The sequence below is a fragment of the Ursus americanus genome, chromosome 6 (assembly GCF_024610735.1).
Source record: "Ursus americanus isolate L20-20 chromosome 6, mUrsAme1.1.p, whole genome shotgun sequence".
Classification (NCBI taxonomy): Eukaryota; Metazoa; Chordata; class Mammalia; order Carnivora; family Ursidae; genus Ursus; species Ursus americanus.
Window position 1 is genome coordinate 52703276 of NC_142132.1, and position 20775 is coordinate 52724050.

Below are 20775 nucleotides of genomic sequence, written 5' to 3' on the forward strand. Positions count from 1 at the left end.
TTCTTGGATCTTCATTCAATTCCACTGATCAGTGTGTCTATTTTTATACCAATACCATATGGTTTTAACTATTATAGTCTTGTAGTATAAGACTATATTTGAAATCAGGCAGTGTAACGCCTTTAGTTCTTCTTTCTCAAAATTTCTTTGGCTGTTCAGGGTCTAGGTCTTTTTTATATTTTCAAAAACCAACTTTTGGCTTTATTAGTTTTCTCATGGTTTGTGTGTTTTCTAGTTAATTGATTTCTACTCTCATTTCTTTCCTTCTACTCATTTTAGGTTTCTTTTGCTCTTTTATAAGTCTCTTTTTTTTTTTTTAAGATTTTTTATTTATTTATTAGACAGAGATAGAGACAGCCAGTGAGAGAGGGAACACAAGCAGGGGGAGTGGGAGAGGAAGAAGCAGGCTCATAGCGGAGGAGCCTGACGTGGGGCTCGATCCCATAACGCCGGGATCACGCCCTGAGCCTAAGGCAGACGCTTAACCACTGTGCCACCCAGGCGCCCCAACTCTTTTATAAGTCTCTTAAGATAGCATGGTTGATCATTGTTTTTAGAATTTTCTTCTTTTCTAATATAAGCACTTAATGCTACATTTCCCTCTAAGTACTGCTATAGAAGCATCCTATAAAATTTGATATGTTGTATTTTCATTATCTTTAAATTTGAAATATTGTCTACTTCACATGTGACTTCCTTTTTGACCTATGAATTGCTTAGAAGAGTGTTGTTTATTTTCCAAGTTGTCAGGCTTTGTTTCTTTAGTTATGTTACTGCTACTGATATCTAATTTAATTACATTGTGCTCAGAAAACATACTCTGCATGATTTAATCCTTTTAAATGTATTGAGTCTGGTTTTACAGAACTGCATCTGATCTATCTTGGTAAGCATCAATGTGTATTAAACAATGTGTATTCTGTGGTTTTTAAGCGTAGTGTTTTTATAATTATGAAATGTCACTGTTTATCTTTGGTAATACTCTATCTTAAAGTCTACTTCATGTGATTTTAACATAGCAATTCCGGCTATGCTAACTATTTGCATGGTCTGTCCTTTTTTTTCATCCATTTACTTTAAGTATATCTGTGTCTTTGTATTTAAAGTGCATCTTTTATAGACAGCATTAGTTGGGTCTTGTTTTTTTATCCATTCTGACAGTCTTTGCCTTTTAGTTGCAGTATACATAATCTACTTAGAATTAATATTCACATGAAATGTAGAAACACTGCTGGGGTACCTGGGTGGTGCAGTTGGTTAAGCATCCATCTTTTGCTTTCAGTTCAGTGATCTCAAGGTCGTGAGATCAGTCTCCGCATTGGGCTCTGCACCCAGCGTGGAGTCTGCTGAAGATTCTCTCTCCCTCTCCCTTTGCCCCTCATGCTCATGCTCTCTCTCTCTCTTTCTCAAATAAAGAAATAAATCTTTTAAAAAACGTAGAAACTTGCAACCATAAGGTTTTATTTACCTCTTTTCCATCCTTTATGCTATAGTTGTTTTGTGTATCACATCTACACACATTATAAACCTTGTAATAATTTTTGTAATTTTTGCCTTAAAAGTCATATATTTTTGGGTGGGGGAATGGGATAGGCCGGTGATGGGTAGTAAGGAGGGCACGTATTGCATGGTGCACTGGGTGTTATACACAACTAATGAATCATCGAGCCTTACATCGGAAACCGGGGATATACTGTATGGTGACTAACATAATAAAATGAAAAATCATTATAAAAAAAAAAGTCATATATTTTTTAAAGAAAATAAGACAAAAATTGTTTGTTATATTTACTCACATATTTACCATTTCTGCTGCCCTTCGTTCCTTCCTGAAGATCCTAGTTTCCATATGGTATTATTTCCTTTCAATTGGAAAAACTTTTTTTATTCAAGGTTTATTCATTTATTCTAGAAAGGGGAGAGAGGGGCAGAGAGAAAGAGAGAGAGAGTCTTAAGCAGATTCCATGCTGAACGTGGAGCCTGATGCAGGGCTTGATCTCATGACCCTGAGATCACAACCTGAGCCAAAACGAAGAGTCCAATGCTTAACTGACTATACCACTCAGGTGGCCCATAAAAACTTTCTTTAGCATTTCTTGTAGTGCACATTGGTTAGTGATGAATTAATTTATATCATCATTATTTTGGGAAGGAAGTTCTAGATCTAGAGTTCTAGATGTAGATGTAAAATTCTCAGTTGTTGTTTCACTACTTCTGATTCCTTTTTTATTTTATTTATTTATTTGAGAGAGAGAGAGGGAGAGAGAGAGCAGAAGCAGGGGGAGCGGCAGTCAGAGGGAAAAACTGGCTCCCCACTGAGCAAGGAGCCTGATGTGGGACTCTATATTCGATCCCAGGACCCTGAGCCAAAGGCAGATGCTTAACTGACTGAGCCACCCAGGCATCCCCTTCTGATTCCTTCTGATTAAAAGTCTGGCTGTTTAAATCATTGTTGCTCTGTTTATAATATGTTGTTTTCTCTCTCTGCTTTCCAGATTTTCTCTTTAGAATTCATTTCTAGAAATTTGATTACAATGTTCCTCAATGTGATTTTCTTTGTATTTATCCTTCTTGGTATTTGATGAGCTTTTGTATATATAATTTTATGGTTTTTATCAAATTTGAGAAGTTTTTGGTCATTATGTCTTAAATTTTTTTTGGCCCCATTTTCTCTTACCTCTCTCTGACACTCCAATAACACAAATGTTAAGACCGTATGTGATATTGCATCACAAATCTCTAAAGCTCTATTATTTTTTTTCAATCTCTTTTGCTCTCTGCTGTTCAAGCTGTAGTTTTTGTTGATTTATCTTCATACTCACTGACTTTTTCTTCTGTCAATTCTTCTATTAAGCTAATCCAGTAAATTTTTTATTTCAGATACTACATTTTTCAGTTCTAGAACTTCCATTTCATTTTTTTACAGTTTTCTTTCTCACCTGAAATATCCTGTCTTTTCCTTATTCACAAGTATATATTACACTCTTGAAATTATTTATTTTAAATTCTTGTCTACTAATTTCCAATATCTGGGTCATCTTGGGATTGATCTCCTTTAATTGCCTTTTTCTCTTGAGGATGAGCCAAGTTTTCCCATTTTCTTCATATGTTAAGTAATTTTGGATTTTTGTCTAGATATTATGAAGGACATGTTATTGACCTTAGATTTTGTTATATTCATCTGAAGAGTATTAGTGTTTTATTTTAGCAGGCAAATAGCTCAACTGGATTTGGCTAGAATTTATATATGGAATGTGGGGCTCCCCCTCTTTGGCTTTCTCCTTTTCAGGATTTCCCCCTCACTTTCCAGTGGTTGTAATTGCTCCAAATTCTGTCCTTATGCTTTTTAAGCCAGAGAAACTGAGAGCACTGATCCTCGTCATAGACTGGGGACTTCCTTCACCTCTCAGAAGCAAAATAGCCATACTCGTAGTACAGATACTAAACACTAGACTTGAATTTAGAGCAGATGGGTCTTGGGGGCTCCTGAGTGGCTCAGTTGGTTAAGCATCTGACTTCGGCTCAGGTCATGATCTTGGAGTCCTGAGATTGAGCCCCGTGTCAGTCTCCCTGCTCGGCAGGGAGACTGCTTGCCCTTGCCCCCTGCCCCCCTGCTTGCACATGCTCTCTCTAAAGTGAATAGAGCAGATGAGTCTTATTTCTGTCCCCATTTCTGCCCCAAGTCATTGGTGCTGACATGCAAAATGACTTGGGGCAGTCGCTTCACCATTCCATTCACTTGTTAGAGAAGGGAGTGCTGTTTCATCTAATGTGATCCCTTGATAACTGGCCTTCTTAAACTGATAAAACTTCTAATATTGATCACAAGGAATCTTGGTGTAAAAACTCTCTTAGACCAAAATCTAAAATATAAGGTAGCTTATGAGCAAATGGCTCTCTTTAGAAGTTTCTCTTCTTCATCTTTATACATTTACATTCTTGGGAAATATAAGAATTTATTAAGTTGAAAGTGCTGTAGGCTTCCAAACATTCAAACTTTGTGCTGACTTCCCAGGTATACAGGTATTTTCTTGACAGTGTATTTGTCAAGCTCATAAAAAAAGTTAAACAGAAGCAGGAAGAGGACCTCACATATTTCAAAGTCAGTGTTGCGTGAAGCAAACTAATAACTAATATTACTCTTTGATTCATCTTTTTCTAAAATCACTTTGATCGTGCATAAACACATATTACTAAAAGGCATTAATCTACAGTTAATACTCTGTGTGAGTTTTCTCCGACCTTTCTATCACACAGATCCTTTCTCTAACCCATTTCATAGCAGATGAAAGCAAAAGATCATAGCAAAAGATAGTTACAAAAAAACCACAAAACCCTCATAACTGTTTGGGCTCTGTTCACCCAATGCCATGACAGAAATGTTTTTTTTAGTATGAAAGTATGAGAAGTAGTAACTCATTTGTGAGACAGAAGAGGGATGAAATTTTAGTCCAGAGATCTTTTGATTTTCTCCACAGCATACAGCATATAGTAAGCATTCACATGACTAGTTGCATTGATGTTTGGATTGATTCTCATGTTACACCCTTAACAAATTATCATATAAAAATATTTTAAGAAAATATTGGGGTGCCTGGGTAGCTTGTCGGTTAAGTGTCTGCCTTTGGCTCAGGTCGTGATCCCAGGTCTCAGGATCGAGACTGCTTCTCCCTCACCCTCTGCCTCCTCCCCACACATGCTCACATGCTCTCACTCTCTCTCTCTCTCTCTCTCTCTCTCTCTCTCTCAAATAAATAAATAAAATGTTTCCCAACTGAGAAATTCTGAGAAAACATTCTCTGATACATACACGTACACAAGATCTAGTGATACGTGCTTCTTTAAAAGTTTTTAAAGAGCACTTATTATAAACAGTAGTTTATATATATAATGGGGTAGTATTTAGACTATGCTATTATTAATCACTAATGAAAACAATACGGCATTAGTTAATTTTCTCTAAACTCCTTTTTCCAAGTCACTTACACACACACACATTCCCAGCACCACACTCTTGAAGGTAACACACAGTTTCCACCATAGGAAGGATATAAGCTGCAATATTTATAGCTATAGGTGAAATTTAAACCATGGCAGATTCTCAGTACTGGTTCACTGCTATTAGAAATTCTTCAGTACTCACAATTAGGCAGGTAAATGAATTGTGTATTGCCTTCAAAACAACAACAAAAAATGTTCTGATTATCCTGTATTCAATTTAAAGTCTAAAAATCTTCGACCTAAAGAATTAAAAAATCCATTGTATACCTGTCTTTCAAATCTCTATGTGCATAAGAAACAAATGTCGACTAGTCTTATTACTGTGACAAAACATGAACCCCAAAGAAATCATATCAAAACTACGTGTGATACTAACTTAGAGTTACAAGGAGCCTTAAAGATAATATAATCTGTGACTTTTCTAGTGAGACAAGTAAGGCCCAAAGAGTTTCAATGACCTGCATAAATTCTGCTCTCATAAAATCTCTCTCAGAACAACAGAATCAGACCCCATGTCTCCTGGCTCCTTGTCTCATGTCTTTCTATTATATACTACTCCACTGTTTATACAGCCATAGACTTGACTTAAATCTTCTTTACGGTCACAGAGAAGAAATAAAATACATGAAACATTTAACTAAGGTAAATCTGTAGTTACAGCTCTTACATTTTTTAAGTGTTTACTGTTTTCTAATTGGCAGTTTAAAAATCATTACTCACAAAGCTATCTGTATTGTTTATATAACACACCTTTATTATTACATATCCCAATTTTACATATCCCATATTATTACATATCCCCCTCTTTACATATCCCAATTTTAATTATTCTGAATAGTTGCTTTTTAGCTTGTAAAGTAGAAAAAACTGCAGGAACTAGTAAAGAAAAAAAGCTGTAACAATCATAGACTTACTTCAAAAAGCTCATTTATATAGTTAAGCCATAGTTCCTGGATCCAAAACTTACCCTTTCTCAAAAAGCTCATTTAAAACTTCTCAAACTTCTCTTCTGTTAAGAGTCTGATTCTTTGTTTTGGCTCGGGTCATGATCTCATGGGTCATGGGACCAAGCCCAGTATGGGGCTCCATGCTCAGGGGAGAGTCACCTTGAGATTCTCTCTCTCTGCTTCTCACCCAACTCACACGCGTGCTCACTCGCTCACTCTTTGTCTTTCAAATAAATAAATCTTTTTAAAAAATAATGAAATAAAACTTCCAAGGATTAAACTAATTTCCCAACTTTTCTTGAGGATTTATTTCATAGCAACTTTGTATTTAGTGTATCATTCTAATAAATGTGTTATCTCCCTTAGATGTCAGTATTTACCTATAGCTATGCTGCCTCTTGTCATAACTAGAGAGTCAGTAGTTAGAAGCACAAAGTTTTTAAAAGTCTCCTGAGATATGGAATGTATTACTTTGAGGTTGATGATTATTTTAGTGTTTTGTGAGAGGTTTTGAGCCTCAAAAACAAATTCATGCTCTTTTCTGAAGAGAGATTTTTAAGAGCCTTTCAATTACAAAGGTGTCAGTCGTCTGTGTTAAAATCCTGGTTCTGCTACTTGCTAGCTACTTGACCTTGAACAAGTTATTAAACACTATGTGCCTCAAATTCCTTATCTATAAAATGAGGACAATCCTAAGACTTAATAGGATTGTGAGCATTAAAAGAGAATTGTAGCACAGGATAGGCAAATAATAAATAATCAATAGTCAGTTATTGTTCTTACTTTTTTATATACATTTGTACTTTGTAATGTTTTTCTGGATCGGGGTTTACTTCTCTTTTAGGTTCAGAGCATCATTCGCTCCCAAACCAGTATGGGTATGCGTCACAGAGATCGTCCTACTACTGGTAACACCCTCAAGTCTGGCTTGTGTTCAGCCCTCACAACCTACTTCTTTGGAGCTGATCTTAAGGGGAAGCTGACGATCAAAAACTTCCTTGAATTTCAGCGTAAACTTCAGCATGATGTTCTGAAACTAGAGGTAGGTATTCCTTGGACTTCAGGGGAACAGGGCACTGCCCATCACATAAGCACATAGAGCCACTGGGCGGGGAGGGCCTACAGTATAGACATTCTTTCAATCTGTCTCCAGCTGTGAGAACTGATTGGTTTGAACCTGACATCAGGTAGGAAATACTATCGTCTTTGAAGATGTTTGGAGTAAAGTGGTTCTGGGACTGAAAACCAAAAAAGCCTAAATTCAAAATCTTAGTTGTCTTTGGATACTCAGCTTGAGGAAAAAGAAATTCAGGGGTCAGAGCTGTTCTCAACCTGAGCATGTATCCCCAGTTTGATGTTTATTTTGTAGAAGGCATGATGAGGTAGAGATGAGGGGGGATAATAAGTAGATCTTTCTTTGAAAGTTTACAAAGGTAAAAACAACTGGCAACACAAAAATGTCAGAATAAAAATATAAATGCTCAGAGTTGCAAAAATGTCATACTGTGTTTGGAGATTTCTTTTTCCACTTACAGTTTAGACCATCATGCTATTCACTTCCTGGACACAACTCTTTAAGAAAATTACCTTTCTCTGTATGTATATTTAGTGAATTAAGTGTGTTTTGGGTTAATTGGCTACTAAGTCTATTCGATTCAAAACATTAATTAAATGCCTCCTAATACTGGGTGTTATACGCAACTAATTAATCATCGAACTTTACATCAAAAGCCAGGGATGTACTGTATAGTGACTAACATAATATAATTAAAAAAATGTACTAAAAAAATAAATAAATGCCTCCTAATGCACTTTTTTCCTGGAAAAAATGAAATCTGATCTTCAGATTTTTAAAAATTCCCTTACATTGGTGTTTCTCGACATCTTTTTTTTAAAAACATATTTAATATTATTTGAAATTTGAAAACATTAAATTACTATGATTAAAACACATTAAAGTATTGGAGAAAAGCACTGCTTTGTTTTTAAACTATGAATATTCCTTCTTTATCTGCTCTTCCATTTTTCTCTAAGATTCTGATAAGCTACTCCCACCACTTCCACCCACTTAACTCAATTGAGACAGTTTGAAAAATCACAACTGAATTCTCATTATTGATAAGAACACCATTGAATGTTCATACTCTAGGAAAGAAGTATGGATAATACTAAAAATCAGATCAAACTTTGAAATGTGCTTTGTGCCTGTTTTCTGAAAATGGTGTAATTGAGACTCAAAGAATTTACCTCCAAAAAAACAAATTAATGGATCTCCACAATTCAGCCTTCTTGAGGGCAGTTCTTGGCCCCTATAATAAATGTAAGTGGTATGTATATGTGTGTGTATGTATATGCATATGTGTGTGTCTACACACACATATAGCATGGAAAGCAAAACTTAACCCTCCTAGAGTCTCTGGCAGGGGCTGGGAATCAAACTGACATTAAGACAGATTAACAGGAGAAAAGCGTGTCGATTTTTACACATACGTGGGAATCCCCATAGGAAAATGAAAACCCAAAGAAGTGGCTAGGCTTAACAGAGTTTATATACTAAGTTGAACAAAGGCAGGCAGCTTACCTTTATGAAGTTTGCATTATTATCACCAGAGAAGGGGAGTCAAAATTGAGAGTAATCTATACAAACAGACCAGGGTTGAATAATTCTTATCTTCCTTTAGTCTCTCCATATATTTTAGTTACTTTTCCACAACTGCCTGTCTTCGTTTCTTTCCTGCTGGTATAGGAAGGACATCTTTCACATCAGACTTTTATTTCCTGCTTTCAGGAGTCTAATAACTTTTGTGTAAGAGTTGGTATGTGGGATTCTAGACATATGCCTTGGTCCCCAGTATGCATAACTGGAATGGTCTTTGGAAACTTTGTAACATAATCTGGGAATGTAAATTACTTAGCGTATGAATTATATAATTAAAATTTAACACAGAGTCTAGATCCATAAAATGCAGTTGAAGAACAAAGGAAATGGTATTTTTAACAAACTTTAAACAACAATATGCAGTCATCCAGAGCATGGAGCAGGTGCCTGCCTGACCACAATCTAGCCTGACACTCATTCCTGGACACACAAGTGGGAGTCTCAAAAGACACAGCATGGGACTTTCTTGTCTTTCACTCTGCAGTGCTCTAGAGCAGAAAGCCCCCATCATTGCCAATGAGGTAGATTGTCAATGAGGTAGAATATTACAAAGCAGATTAGGGATTTCATACATGTGTACCTGCACATAGCCTACACCCAAATGCAGGGGAAAAAAGATCTAAAAGACAGTTGTATCTAAGATATTTACTGTGGAAAGCTCTCTTGTATTTTGACATCGACTTAGGATCATCTCTGGGTCCGAGACTACCAAGACTATTCCTGTCTGCATTCAGCAATTCCTCATGTAAGGGACTCAGTAGACTCTTCCGTGAAAGAGCCCAGTCTAACATGTAATAAATATTCTATAAATGTTTATTAATCCTGAATCCACTCTTCCCATGTAATGGTACAAGTCCAGTGAATAAGTGCCTCATTATCAGTAACCCCCATAGTTAAAGTTTCACGAATCAGTACTTTGTCTTTCCAATTAGATTTGTAATTCTTTGAGGAGGTGTGAATAGAAGAAAGAACATACTTTGGTGCTCTCATAATGAGACCTGAGTTAAAATTTTGTTTCCACCAGAACTTACTGGTGGAAACAATGTCACCACTATGTGATATTTATTTGAGTGATTTACCCTCTTAAAGCCTAGCTCCTCATTTGTAAAACAGGGCAGTGGTTACGTGAGATCATGCTTCTTATGGGCTGGATTGTGTTCCCCCAGAATTCTTATTTTGAAGCGCTTATCCCAAGTACCTCAGTATCTGACCGTATTTGGAAATAGAGTCCTTAAAGAGGTGATTAAGTTAAAATGAGGCCATTAGAGTGGACCCTAATCCAGTTCTACTGGTGTCTTTGTAAAAAAAAGAAATTTAGACACACAGAGTCCAGGGGTGCCAATGCACAACCATGTGAAGAGACAGCAAGAGGGTAGCCACTGTAAGGCAAGGAGAGAAGACTCAGAGGAAACCTGCTCTGCCTTTACTTTGATCTTAGACTTGCAGCCTCCAGAGCTGTGAAAAAAATAGATTTCTGTTGTTTGTCACGCAGCTGGTGGTATTTTGTTATGGCAGCCCTAGCAAACTAATACACCATATGCCTGACGCCACACGACCTGTACTATACCTTTGTTAAGTGTTCTTTTTGTCTTCTCTATATATCTCTGCCACTTAGTATGGCAGTTGGCATATATTACGCACTTAAACAGGTCATCTCGAATGACTGAAAGGCCCTTTTTTGAAATACTTTTTTGATAAAACCTCTGGAAAATGGAAGCAGATTTTTGTTTTTATGAAACACTTTGGATTTCACTTTTCAAAGCTTGGGTAATTTCTCCCTTCACTGAATATGAAACATAATCTCATAATCATAGCCAAGAGGAAAATGGAAATGATTAATAGTATCTTAACTTTCATATTGGTTTTTATAATTCCATTGTTCTATTTACCTCTTACTAGTTCTATTTCATAACTTACTTTAAAATTTCGGATCAAGAAGATTTATTCCATTTAGTTATTCCTTTTTTTTTTTTTTTTGTAAGATTTATTTATTTATTTTAGGGGGGCAGGGGCAGAGGGAGAGGGAGAGAGAGTCTTAAGCAGACTCCATGCTGAGCACAGAGCCTGACACAGGACCTGATCCCCCAACCTGAGCTGAAACCAAGAGCTGGGTGCTCAATGGACTAGGCCACCCACTGCCCCTCCATTTAGTTATTTCTATGTTTTCTCACTACAATAGCTTTAAGAGTGAAGAGAACACTATTTATCTGTCAAATTTAATTTTCAGAAGGATCAGGGAAGAGGGGAAAAGAAAGTCCATAAACATTTATTGAGTGCCTACTATGAGTCAAGCAACTTACAAATATTATATGCCTTTTTTTTTTAATCTTGCCAACCCTATTATGTTTACGGGTATTATACCTGTGTTTGAGACGTAGAAACTGAGACTCAAAAAAGTAAAAGTCACAGAGCTGTCAAATGGTAAGAGCGAGAATTCCAACTCAGTCTTTCAGACTAAACTATCTTCTGTTCTTTATCTGATTATTATTAGTTTTAGCCTAAGGTGAGGTTTCTTTGCCTGACTTACTTGGAACTGTAAAGAAAAAGAAAATGTTCTGAATTTTAGGAACAGAAAAAGACCAAATTTCTTGAATATCTATAGTCTACCTGCTTTAGCACCATCTTTTCCTAGTTCTTTTGCCCCACAAATTGAGTCATATGACTGAGAAGAAATACACTGTTCTTTTATGTTTATAAGATATTACCTAAACTAGTCGTTTAATACCTTCATATTACAATCATTAGCTTGTCAGGTTTTTATAAATGTCTTAATGCTTTTAATTCTGGTCATTTTATTCTACCCTTATTTCTCTATCTGGAAACTCAAAGAAAACATGGGTTTGAAGGAATGACTTAAGAATACACAGTTGGTTTTTTAAAAAAATCTCTTTTGAATTAAAAATTCCATCTAAGGCTACGAAGAACTATTGAGTTGAATTCCTTAGAGACAGGTGCCAAGTCTAATTTCAATTAATATATTCATTGATTTCTTGAGGACTACAGTAAGTAGGATGTCAGTCAAAAATGAAAGGTAATAGAAAACTCTTTGAAAGAGTATAATTAATTTTAATTTGGGGGGAGGGGTAAAAGGAGCTGTCATGCCGTCAAAGAAAAGCAAAAAACTAATTTATAAAAGAAGGAAGAGGCCGACTCCAGAATATACAAGAAAACTGAAAGAGCATCATCTAATAAAATTCCAGTCTGTAGCATGATCTTTTTTTAAAAAGTTTTGGGTTTCACATGCTTATTGCATAACCAATCAGATTACTGCATTTTAAGAAGACATGACTATCAATTATCTGAAGGCAAATTGGGTGTAGTTCAAAGGGTAACAGTGAGGGGCGCCTGTGTAGCTCAGTTAGTTGTGTTGGACTCTTGGTTTCAGCTCAAGTCATGATCTCATGGGTCCTGAGATTGAGTCCTGCATCCAACTCCGAGCTTAGTGGGGAGTCTGCTTGAGACTCTCTGCCTCGGCCCCACCCCCCACTCACATGCGCATGTATATGTGCTCATGCGATGTCTCTCTCTAAAAAATATTTCTTAAAAAAATTTTAAAAGGATAACAGTGACTGTCTTATAGTCCTAGTCTTCAAGAAAAAAAAATTTTAAAGTTAACAAATCTGTTCAGTCAGGAAGATAAAAGGGAGACATAAAGAACAATGCTAAATTATTTTCATTTGTCAATAAAAGAGCAAAATGAAAAAAGGTTAATTTAAGTTAAATATTGAGGAACTTTTTAAAAAAATGATACCTATAACTGCATGATTAAAAGTGCCTAAGGAAATTCCAGATCTCCTACCCTTTATATCATCAAGCTGACATCTTTATACTCATCTCTCTAAAGTGCTGAAGTAGAATTAAATCTGCCTTGCTCCAATGTGGGGGACCATATTAAGAGACAAACCTCAGCTCTTTTGCTGGCCAAAAGATTTGGAGTAGGAGACCAGAAGGCAAGAAGGCTTTCAATCAAACACTCCTGGAACTAGAACACTCTTGGCAAAGCAGATTGCTTTTTATCCTAATACCAGCTTTGTTTCGTGTTTTCTTCTGGGAAACGGATTCTTAAGTAAACTCAAAGATGAGAATTGACTCTTGATTTAATTAAATCTAAGAAACTAAATGAGATGTGTTCAATGAGGTTTCTTTTAGTTTTATTCTTCAACTTTTGCCAATAGAAAGCAGAATGTGAATAATAATAAATCTGTAGTTTCTTATTTCATCCTTAGATGCTTTCAGCTTGAATTTTCCAAAAATCATTAAATAGGTTATTAAACAGTACTTGTCTCTTCTAGGTATTTATAACTTTAAGGAGCCAAGTATATGTTTAAAGGTAAAAAGTAAAAAACCTATTAAGGTAACAACAATCTCCACTATAGAAAAATTGTAACTTTGCTATTTGGTTGTAATAATAAAATTATTTTACTAGTTCATTTTTTCCAAAAAATTTAAAGTACTTAGCCAACATGAACTACTTCACCTTGTAAAATTCTTGAGGAGAAAAAGCCATAGCAAGCATTATTTTCCCAGATGTTTTAAAAAAAAGGAATCTATTACTTTAGCCATATAAAATATTTTTATTTCTTCTTTCAAGTTATTTATTTTGATCCCTTTTCTTATTTCTTAAATCCAGGCATCTGTTTCTTTTATAAAAGTAACAAGTTGGGGTGCCTGGGTGACTCATTTGGTTAAGTGTCTGACTCTTGATTTCCACTCAGTTCATGATCTCAGGTTCATGGGATGGAGCCCTGCATGAGGCCCCATGCTCAGCAGTGAGTCTTCTTGTCCCTCTCCCTCCCTCAGCCCCTTCCCTCAGACAAGTACGTTCTCTCTCTCTCTCTCTCTCTCTCTCTCTAATAAATAAATAAATAAATAAATAAATAAATAAATAAATAAATAAATTTTTTTAAAGATTTTATTTATTTGTCAGAGAGAGAGCACAAGCGGAGGGAGCAGCAGGCAGAGGGAGAAGCAGGTTCCCCGCTGAGCAAGGAGCCCTACGCGGGACTTCATCCCAGCAACCTGGGATCATGACCTGAGCCAAAGGCAGACGCTTAAAAACTGAGCCACCAGGTATCCCTAAATAAAATATTTTAAAATTGTATTAGTACCATGATCCATCCAACCTACTAGTCTTTCTTTGCCTGGGACACCAAGGGATATTTTAGGAAGTAATCATTAATTTAAAAAAATAGAAATATATAAAAATAATAGAGTAAAAATTTAATTGCCCTCAACAGTTATTTATAAGTCATTCACCCGTGACTTGATGTCAAAACTTTTTAAAGCTAATTATATTTTCTCTCTGTACCACACATCGTGAAGTAGGTCCCGTATTTTGCTGTGATGAGAACAAGTTAGCTCTCAGGATGAATTAGTTTAACAAGAAGATATACAAAACCCAAAGCCAAACTCTGATTTAATTTCTTGCAATTCCCTTAACGCCCTGTAACTCAAGTTTGCTATCATTTGTGGCTTATAGGTTCTTCAGCTGTAAAATTAGACTGAAAATACTAGATATGGTAGAATGTCCATGGTGATATAAAGCTTCCTTGATGTTGTAAATGCAACTTTGATAATTATTCTGTAAAAAGCATACAAAACAGTGCTTTTTTGTTTCATATCTTTTGGAGAATGAAGGAAAAAGTTTTAAGAATGATACTTTGTTGCTTAAAATATTTCATTCTAGACATGACTTTTGGAGATTCTTTTTTTTTTTTAAGATTTTATTTATTTATTAATGAAAGAGAGAGAGGGAGAAGCAGGGTCCCCCCTGAACAGGGAGCACAATGCATGACTCAATCTCAGGACCCTGGGATCATGACCTGAGCCAAAGGCAGATGCTTAACCGACAGAGCCACCCAGGCACCCCTAGACGTGACTTTTAAAAGGCATTGATTGGCTCTTCTGAATCTGACCTTTTGGACTGAAGTGCAGAAAACTATTAGAGATTGATATTTTTCTTTGATTTGCAGATAGCTTTACGATTCCAAAGTCAATATGTTAATGATACCTTTGCAATACTGGGAAATCTCCGGGATTTTCCTATCATCAATATCTTTAACTTTACATTCTAAGTTAATTTTAAACTGGGTGCAGGACAAGAGGAGCTCAAATAAATCATGAAGATTTGATCTTTCTCCGGAAATTGTTCCTCAATATATCATTCATATAGTCTTAGCAGCTGTCTTTTAGTAGAAGGTGCTTCTCAATTTATGAATGAGCTGTGTACCAGTGTATCCACAAGTTTATAGGTCAGTTGTTTGGAATTCAGAATGCAGTGATACTTTTTTTCCATTTCATACACAACAGAATACTTAAAATAGTGTTGAATGCAATAATAGTGAAATGAGAAGTAGTATGAAAGAAGATGATTGTATGAATTTATAGTTCAGTGTTTAATCTATACATACCCTTCTAGCCACAGCAGTCTTGGATATACACCTCTAGCAATATCAAGTATTTTAACCAAAGTTTGAGCACATACTACATAAAGTGAAAATACTAGCCAACATTTCTTGAGAGATTACCATTGAGCCAGGCACTATTCTAAGTGCCTTATGTACATTATTTCATTTAATTTTCACAAAGCTATAAGGTTGGTATTATGATTATCAATATTAAACAAACAAGGAAACTGAGGCACAAAGAGATTAAGTAAGTAGCCCAAGGAGGAGCTGAGGTTTTATTCCAGGCAGTCTGCCTTCAGAGTCTGCTCTTATAACTTACACTAGCTTTCCAGGAGTTATGGTAAATGCTCAAGGTATGAGATGAACAAAACATTGTTCCCCCAAGAAGCTTACAAAGGTGAGACAGATGAACCACAGATTCTTGTACAGTGTTATAAGTACAGTACCAGACATATTTTTATGGCACAATGGGAGTGTAAAAGGGGACATGTAAATTAGTCTGTGAAGAGCACAAGAGACTGCTTAGGAAGCTTCCCCCAAGGAGGCAATATTTGAGTCAGGTCTAACCAAAATTCACTCTATACAAAGAATAGGGTGGTTAATTTTTATTCGCACTTTATTCTGGTTGTAGGATAGATGAGAAGAGGCAGGGGAGCCCTGAGTAACACTGGGACTGGAGCCAGGAGAGGGTGACAGAGAAAATGACCTTTCTTATCAAGTCTGTCCCAAACCAGGCTGAAATTAATGTGTCTCCAAGGCATTCTCATTTTGGTAAAGGGACCCTGTGCCCTCAAGTCCAGGTCTGTGGAGATCATCAAGAAACAGATGGAAAGCATGGGGCAGGATAAGAAAAGAGGCTTTCTCCAGATTTCTCTAAGAGTTAGCTGGGCCCATGGGTAGATCATATTTGGCCTCTGACCCAGACTTCAAATGAAGAAATCTGGACTAAATGATGGGCAGGGTGTCTGAGTAGGCCTTTTCATTCTTCTTCCTCTTAGAGTATTTCAGCTGCAAATGACTTTCAGAATTGCAGTCTTTGAAATTTTTGAACATTTAAAAATAAAGAATTAGGGCTTTAAAGAATGACAGTTGTACAAATGAGTGGAAAGAAGCTTTTTTGTCCTTTTTCTCCATCCTTCTTTTAACTAATTTGGCCTCAAATAACTCTAATAGATCTCTCTCTCTCTCTTTTTTTTTTTTTTCCTCCTGATTTTTTAAAAATAGCTTTAGCCTCTAGCCTACCATACAGCCTTACAGGAGTCTAGGGAGTCTAGACAATGTCTTAGGAACCAGAGCCAGCTTTGCAGTAATTTGTGGATAAATAATGCATTACAGCCTGTTGAATTCAGACTCCAAGCAAATGCCACTTTAGAGGGTCATATATATTACATCAAGTTATTATCCTCCGACTTCAGTTAGCATAGAAAAGGTTTTTCTCAAGTCTCCTTCATTTCTCCTTTTTCCTATTATAATAGAATGCCTTTTCTCCCTCCTCACCCACATTCTCCTCATTTGTTTTGTATCAAATCTACCACATTAGCATGAATGATTCTTCTTATTAAAGCTTCTCGGACTAATGAAGTACAAGCTACGTCAGTCATTTTTTTAGCATTAGAAAAAGCCTCTCCAAATAAAGTAGTGCCAAAACATCTTTTTTAGGATGCCCCTTTTCTTTACCAGTCTTTCCTTGAAATTTGGTAGCCTGTCTACCTAGCAGAAAAGTAAAGCCAAAAATGTAACACAGGTTTTTTTTTTCCTAATAACAAATTAAAATTATCGAGTCTTTAGGTATGTGCCAGACATTGGCTTAGATACAAAGGTAGGTAGAGCCCAGTTCCTTAATTTAAGGAGTTAAATCAGATTAAAAGTTAGATAGTTATTACAGCACCAGAAGAAAAGTACAATGATGGAAGTGTGCACACAGTAGGTGCACAGTAAATATCTGTCAAAAGAGTAATCAGTGTACAGTTATGTCATTTGGATTTTTGAATTTTACTTCTTTGACCTTGGGAGCCTTAATTTCTTCAAATGTCATCATGGTAATATCTACCTCACAGAGTTGTCAGGAAGACTTCCTGAGATAAGAAAGCAGCCAGGGCTGTGCCTGACCCCCATCATGCGCTCTAGGAGGTCGGTTCATTTATCATTCCTTCATGACCGCCTGCTTCTTGCTCAGCCGCTTAGCGTCCAACTGCTCCGCAGAGCCCCTTCCCAGAGACTGTTGGTGTCTCCTGCACTTCTTCCATTATCAGCAGAGGAAGTAAGGGAAGACGGGTGACCTGCACTTCCTGACATCTCTGGCCAGTGGCCCATCTTGATATTTTCTGCAGCTTCATAGCCTTTAAAGTTTGAAAAGATTCCAGGAAATTGCCAACTTCACAGTCATTGTGTTGATAAGATTTGTAATCCCCAATCGGTGATTTACAGTATATCCAACTAGAAAAATAAGTGAGGTGTATTGAATTCATTGTGCTGGAAATATTGCTCAATCAGATGTTTGATAATATCTTTTATATTTCTATGTAGATACGTTTATGGAGCATGATGCTAGAAATTAAGGAAGAACTGAAGTAGTTTCCTTGAATAAGGATTGGTCATTTTCTCTTTATTGGACATTGTATACAGAGTTATTTATCTCTGTCATTGTTGTAAGAGTATTAATATACTATATTTTCCTTTCAGCATAGAAATAGTTCTCATGGGGACACCTGGGTGGCTCAGTTGGTTAAGCATCTACCTTCGGCTTAGGTCATGATCTCAGGGATCCAGCCCAGCATCGGGCTCCCTGCTCAGCAGGGAGTTTGCTTCTCCCTCCCCGCTGCTCCTCCCCCTATGTCGTGCACAGGTGCATGCTCTCTCTCTCTCTCCCAAATAAATAAAATCTTTAAAAAGAGAGATAAATAGTTCTCATGGATTTTCTGTACTATTATTTCACTATTGGCAAAGTGAAAACAAATTCTGGAAGTATCTGGAAGCATTTGCTGTAGTGGAATTACCTTCCCCATCTGGTAGCTTTTTTTGTTGTGGTAATTGTTTCTCTCTCTTTTTCTCTCTCTTTCTCTCCCTTCCTCCCCCCTCTCTCCCTCTCCCCTCTCTCTGTATAACAAAATGACGCTTGGGATGAATTAATGTTAATAGGGCTAATTTAACAGTTGCTCTTGTCTGAGGTATTGTGTCTGATTCTGCAACTCCAGCTCTGGTGTTGTCATCACTGCTACTATAGATTCCTGCTCAAGCTGCAGTGGTTTTGCAAAGTAAGAAGATAGTTTCTAACCCCTTCTCTCCAAAATTGGAGCATTACAGCTGTATTAGTTAGCTATTATTACATAAGAAATTACCCCCAAACCTAGCAGCTTAAAACAAATATTATATCATGCAGTTGCTAAGGGACAGGAATCCAGGAGCAGCTTAGCTGGGTGGTTCCAGCCATCTCTCATGAAGTGTAGTCAGACTGTCAGCCAGAGCTGCAGTGCTCTAAAGCCTGACTAAGCTAGAGGGTCCTCTGCCAAGCTCACTCACACGGCCGTGGGCAAAAGGCTTCCGTTCCTCACTCTGTGGATGTTTTCACAAGGCTCTCATGACATGGCAGCTGGCGATTTGCACAGTAAGTGATCCAAGAGAGAGAAAATGCAACCAAGATGTCTTTTATTACCTACTCTCAGGAGTGACATCACTTTTGCTGCATTCTTTTGGCCACAGAGACCCATCCTGGAACCATTATGGGAGGAGACTAACAAGAGTATGAATCTTAAGAGATGGGGAACATAGGGGGACATCTTTATACAGACTACCGCATGTATAAACTCACCACCTTCCCCAGAATACAAGACTGGCCTTTGGAGGGCTGTGTCAAGAACAGTTCCGGTGACATGCTGTCAACGGTAGTGCTGTCTCATGGACCCGGTGCCATTGCACCCTTTCCCAGCAGTTGGCTTATTGTATAGGCTCTCCCACCAGTTTATCTTTCAGCTCTGTGAAGATTTTATTTTCAGAGGCCTCACTGCCTTTCTGCACCACTTGGCACAGCTCAGGGTCACCCCAGTCCTTCCCATGTTTCATTAACTTTGAATCTAGTAAAAAGAGTGGCAGCCACATTCCTTTCCCGCCCACCAGACACTTGCTTCCTAGGAGTATTCAAGCACTGTATATTAATGGTTTCTCTGCTTCACTGGACACCCAGCCACATGCTCTTGCATTCCAGGCTATGCAAATGCTTGCTATCTTCCTATCCCAGGACCTTCCATCTCCAGAGAAATGCACCTTCAATGTAGTTTTTGAATTGATGAGGAAGGCTCTACTAAATCTTCAGGATTCAGTGTTTTTTTTCAAGGAGTGGGGTTTAGTCCCTTTTATACTGTGAACCATGGTTTATTGCTCCCATTAGTGACAGAAGTATTGAACATTTTAAATAAATCTCACTTTACGGCCAAAACATTAGGATGTGTTTAGTTTCCATGCTTGTAAATTTATTCCCCCAATTTAAGGAAAATGTCTATAAAGATCACTCTGTAATTCAGTATCTATTATGAGAGTAAATTTTTTTCCGTGATATTTTATAATCAACTTGGGAAATTCCCACTGACATAATGAAGTGTTAAAAACCTAACAAGTTACCTTTTTACTCAAGGTATAAGGAATTTTACTCTCGTGATACATAGAATATGATACATATAAAACACTTAATGTAGCACTTAGTGTTAGCCTTCTGGGTGTCTGAAAATGTTCATTTCTGAAGTGTGATGAGCTTTGAACTTTTATTTTTTATTCATTCATTTATTTATTTTGAGAGAGAGTTGGTGGGGGCAGAGGGCAGAGAGAGAGGGAAAGAGAATCTCAGGCAGGCTCCACACCTAGCACAGAGCCCAACTTAGTGCTCGATCTCACAACTCTGAGATCATGACCTGAGCTGAAATCAAGAGTCAGACACTTAAATGACTGAGCCAACCAGGCACCCCTGAACTTTGAACTTTTAAAGCAGGAAGTAGCTACTCTTTGGCTATCCTTTTACATAATTTCCAATTATTCACTTAGGTATAAACTCTCATCTTACCTATCTGTGATACTAATTAAAGAAATGGGAACAAACTCTCCTGTCCATCAGGAATTCCTCTATCGCCTTAAATTGAACTAGGGTTTTCAGAGAACTCCTAGCATTTCTTGTTGAGCAAATGTGTATCAGGTCGAATCTGATTGAGACTAGTTTTTAAATTTGGATCTAAAATAATGGCTGGGATTCTTGTAGTGCTCGGGAAATTACACCGGTTGGTTTACTGATTTTGTCTCAGTCTGGCTTCAGAGAGCCTGTGAGGGGATTTTATTTTTCCCTGTGGATTTGAATTAAGTTTTATAATTCACTTTAAATATATATCTTTATGCTCTGACAGGGTTATGATAGCTGGGGGAGCAATCTCTTTGGTGTTCCTCACTTGTGAGTATGTATAACCTCAAGTGTGATGTTAATGTGGTTTTACATTCAATTTCTGCCCAAGAAAAATAATAAATTGTGGAGTTCGTTGATCCGGTGAGTATACTGAGTCCATTTATTTGAACGTGCAATCATTAACTCACCAAAGTTCATCAGATTTTAAACATACTTTGTCAACTGTGCCTGGGAGCCTACTCTCCTAGTGAAACATAATTAATTTCAAACCAGCATAACGGGGCATAGGTTTCCAGGCCCTTCTAAACCTGCTTTATAGAGGTCATCCAGAATGACTCACTGTCCCACTCAGGTTTTTCAGTAGTCACCACATCCATTTGC

General features: G+C 37.0%; 1 protein-coding gene across 4 annotated transcripts in view; it reads left to right on the plus strand.

Moving 5' to 3' along the window:
- MICU1 (mitochondrial calcium uptake 1) overlaps nucleotides 1-20775 on the plus strand; it is a 233748-nt gene that overhangs the window by 156330 nt on the left and 56643 nt on the right. For all 4 annotated transcript variants that reach the window (XM_045783578.2, XM_045783582.2, XM_045783581.2 and 1 more), the window contains one exon: nucleotides 6793-6990. In XM_045783578.2, the coding sequence (XP_045639534.2) occupies nucleotides 6793-6990 (198 nt within the window). The remainder of the gene's footprint in view (nucleotides 1-6792; nucleotides 6991-20775) is intronic.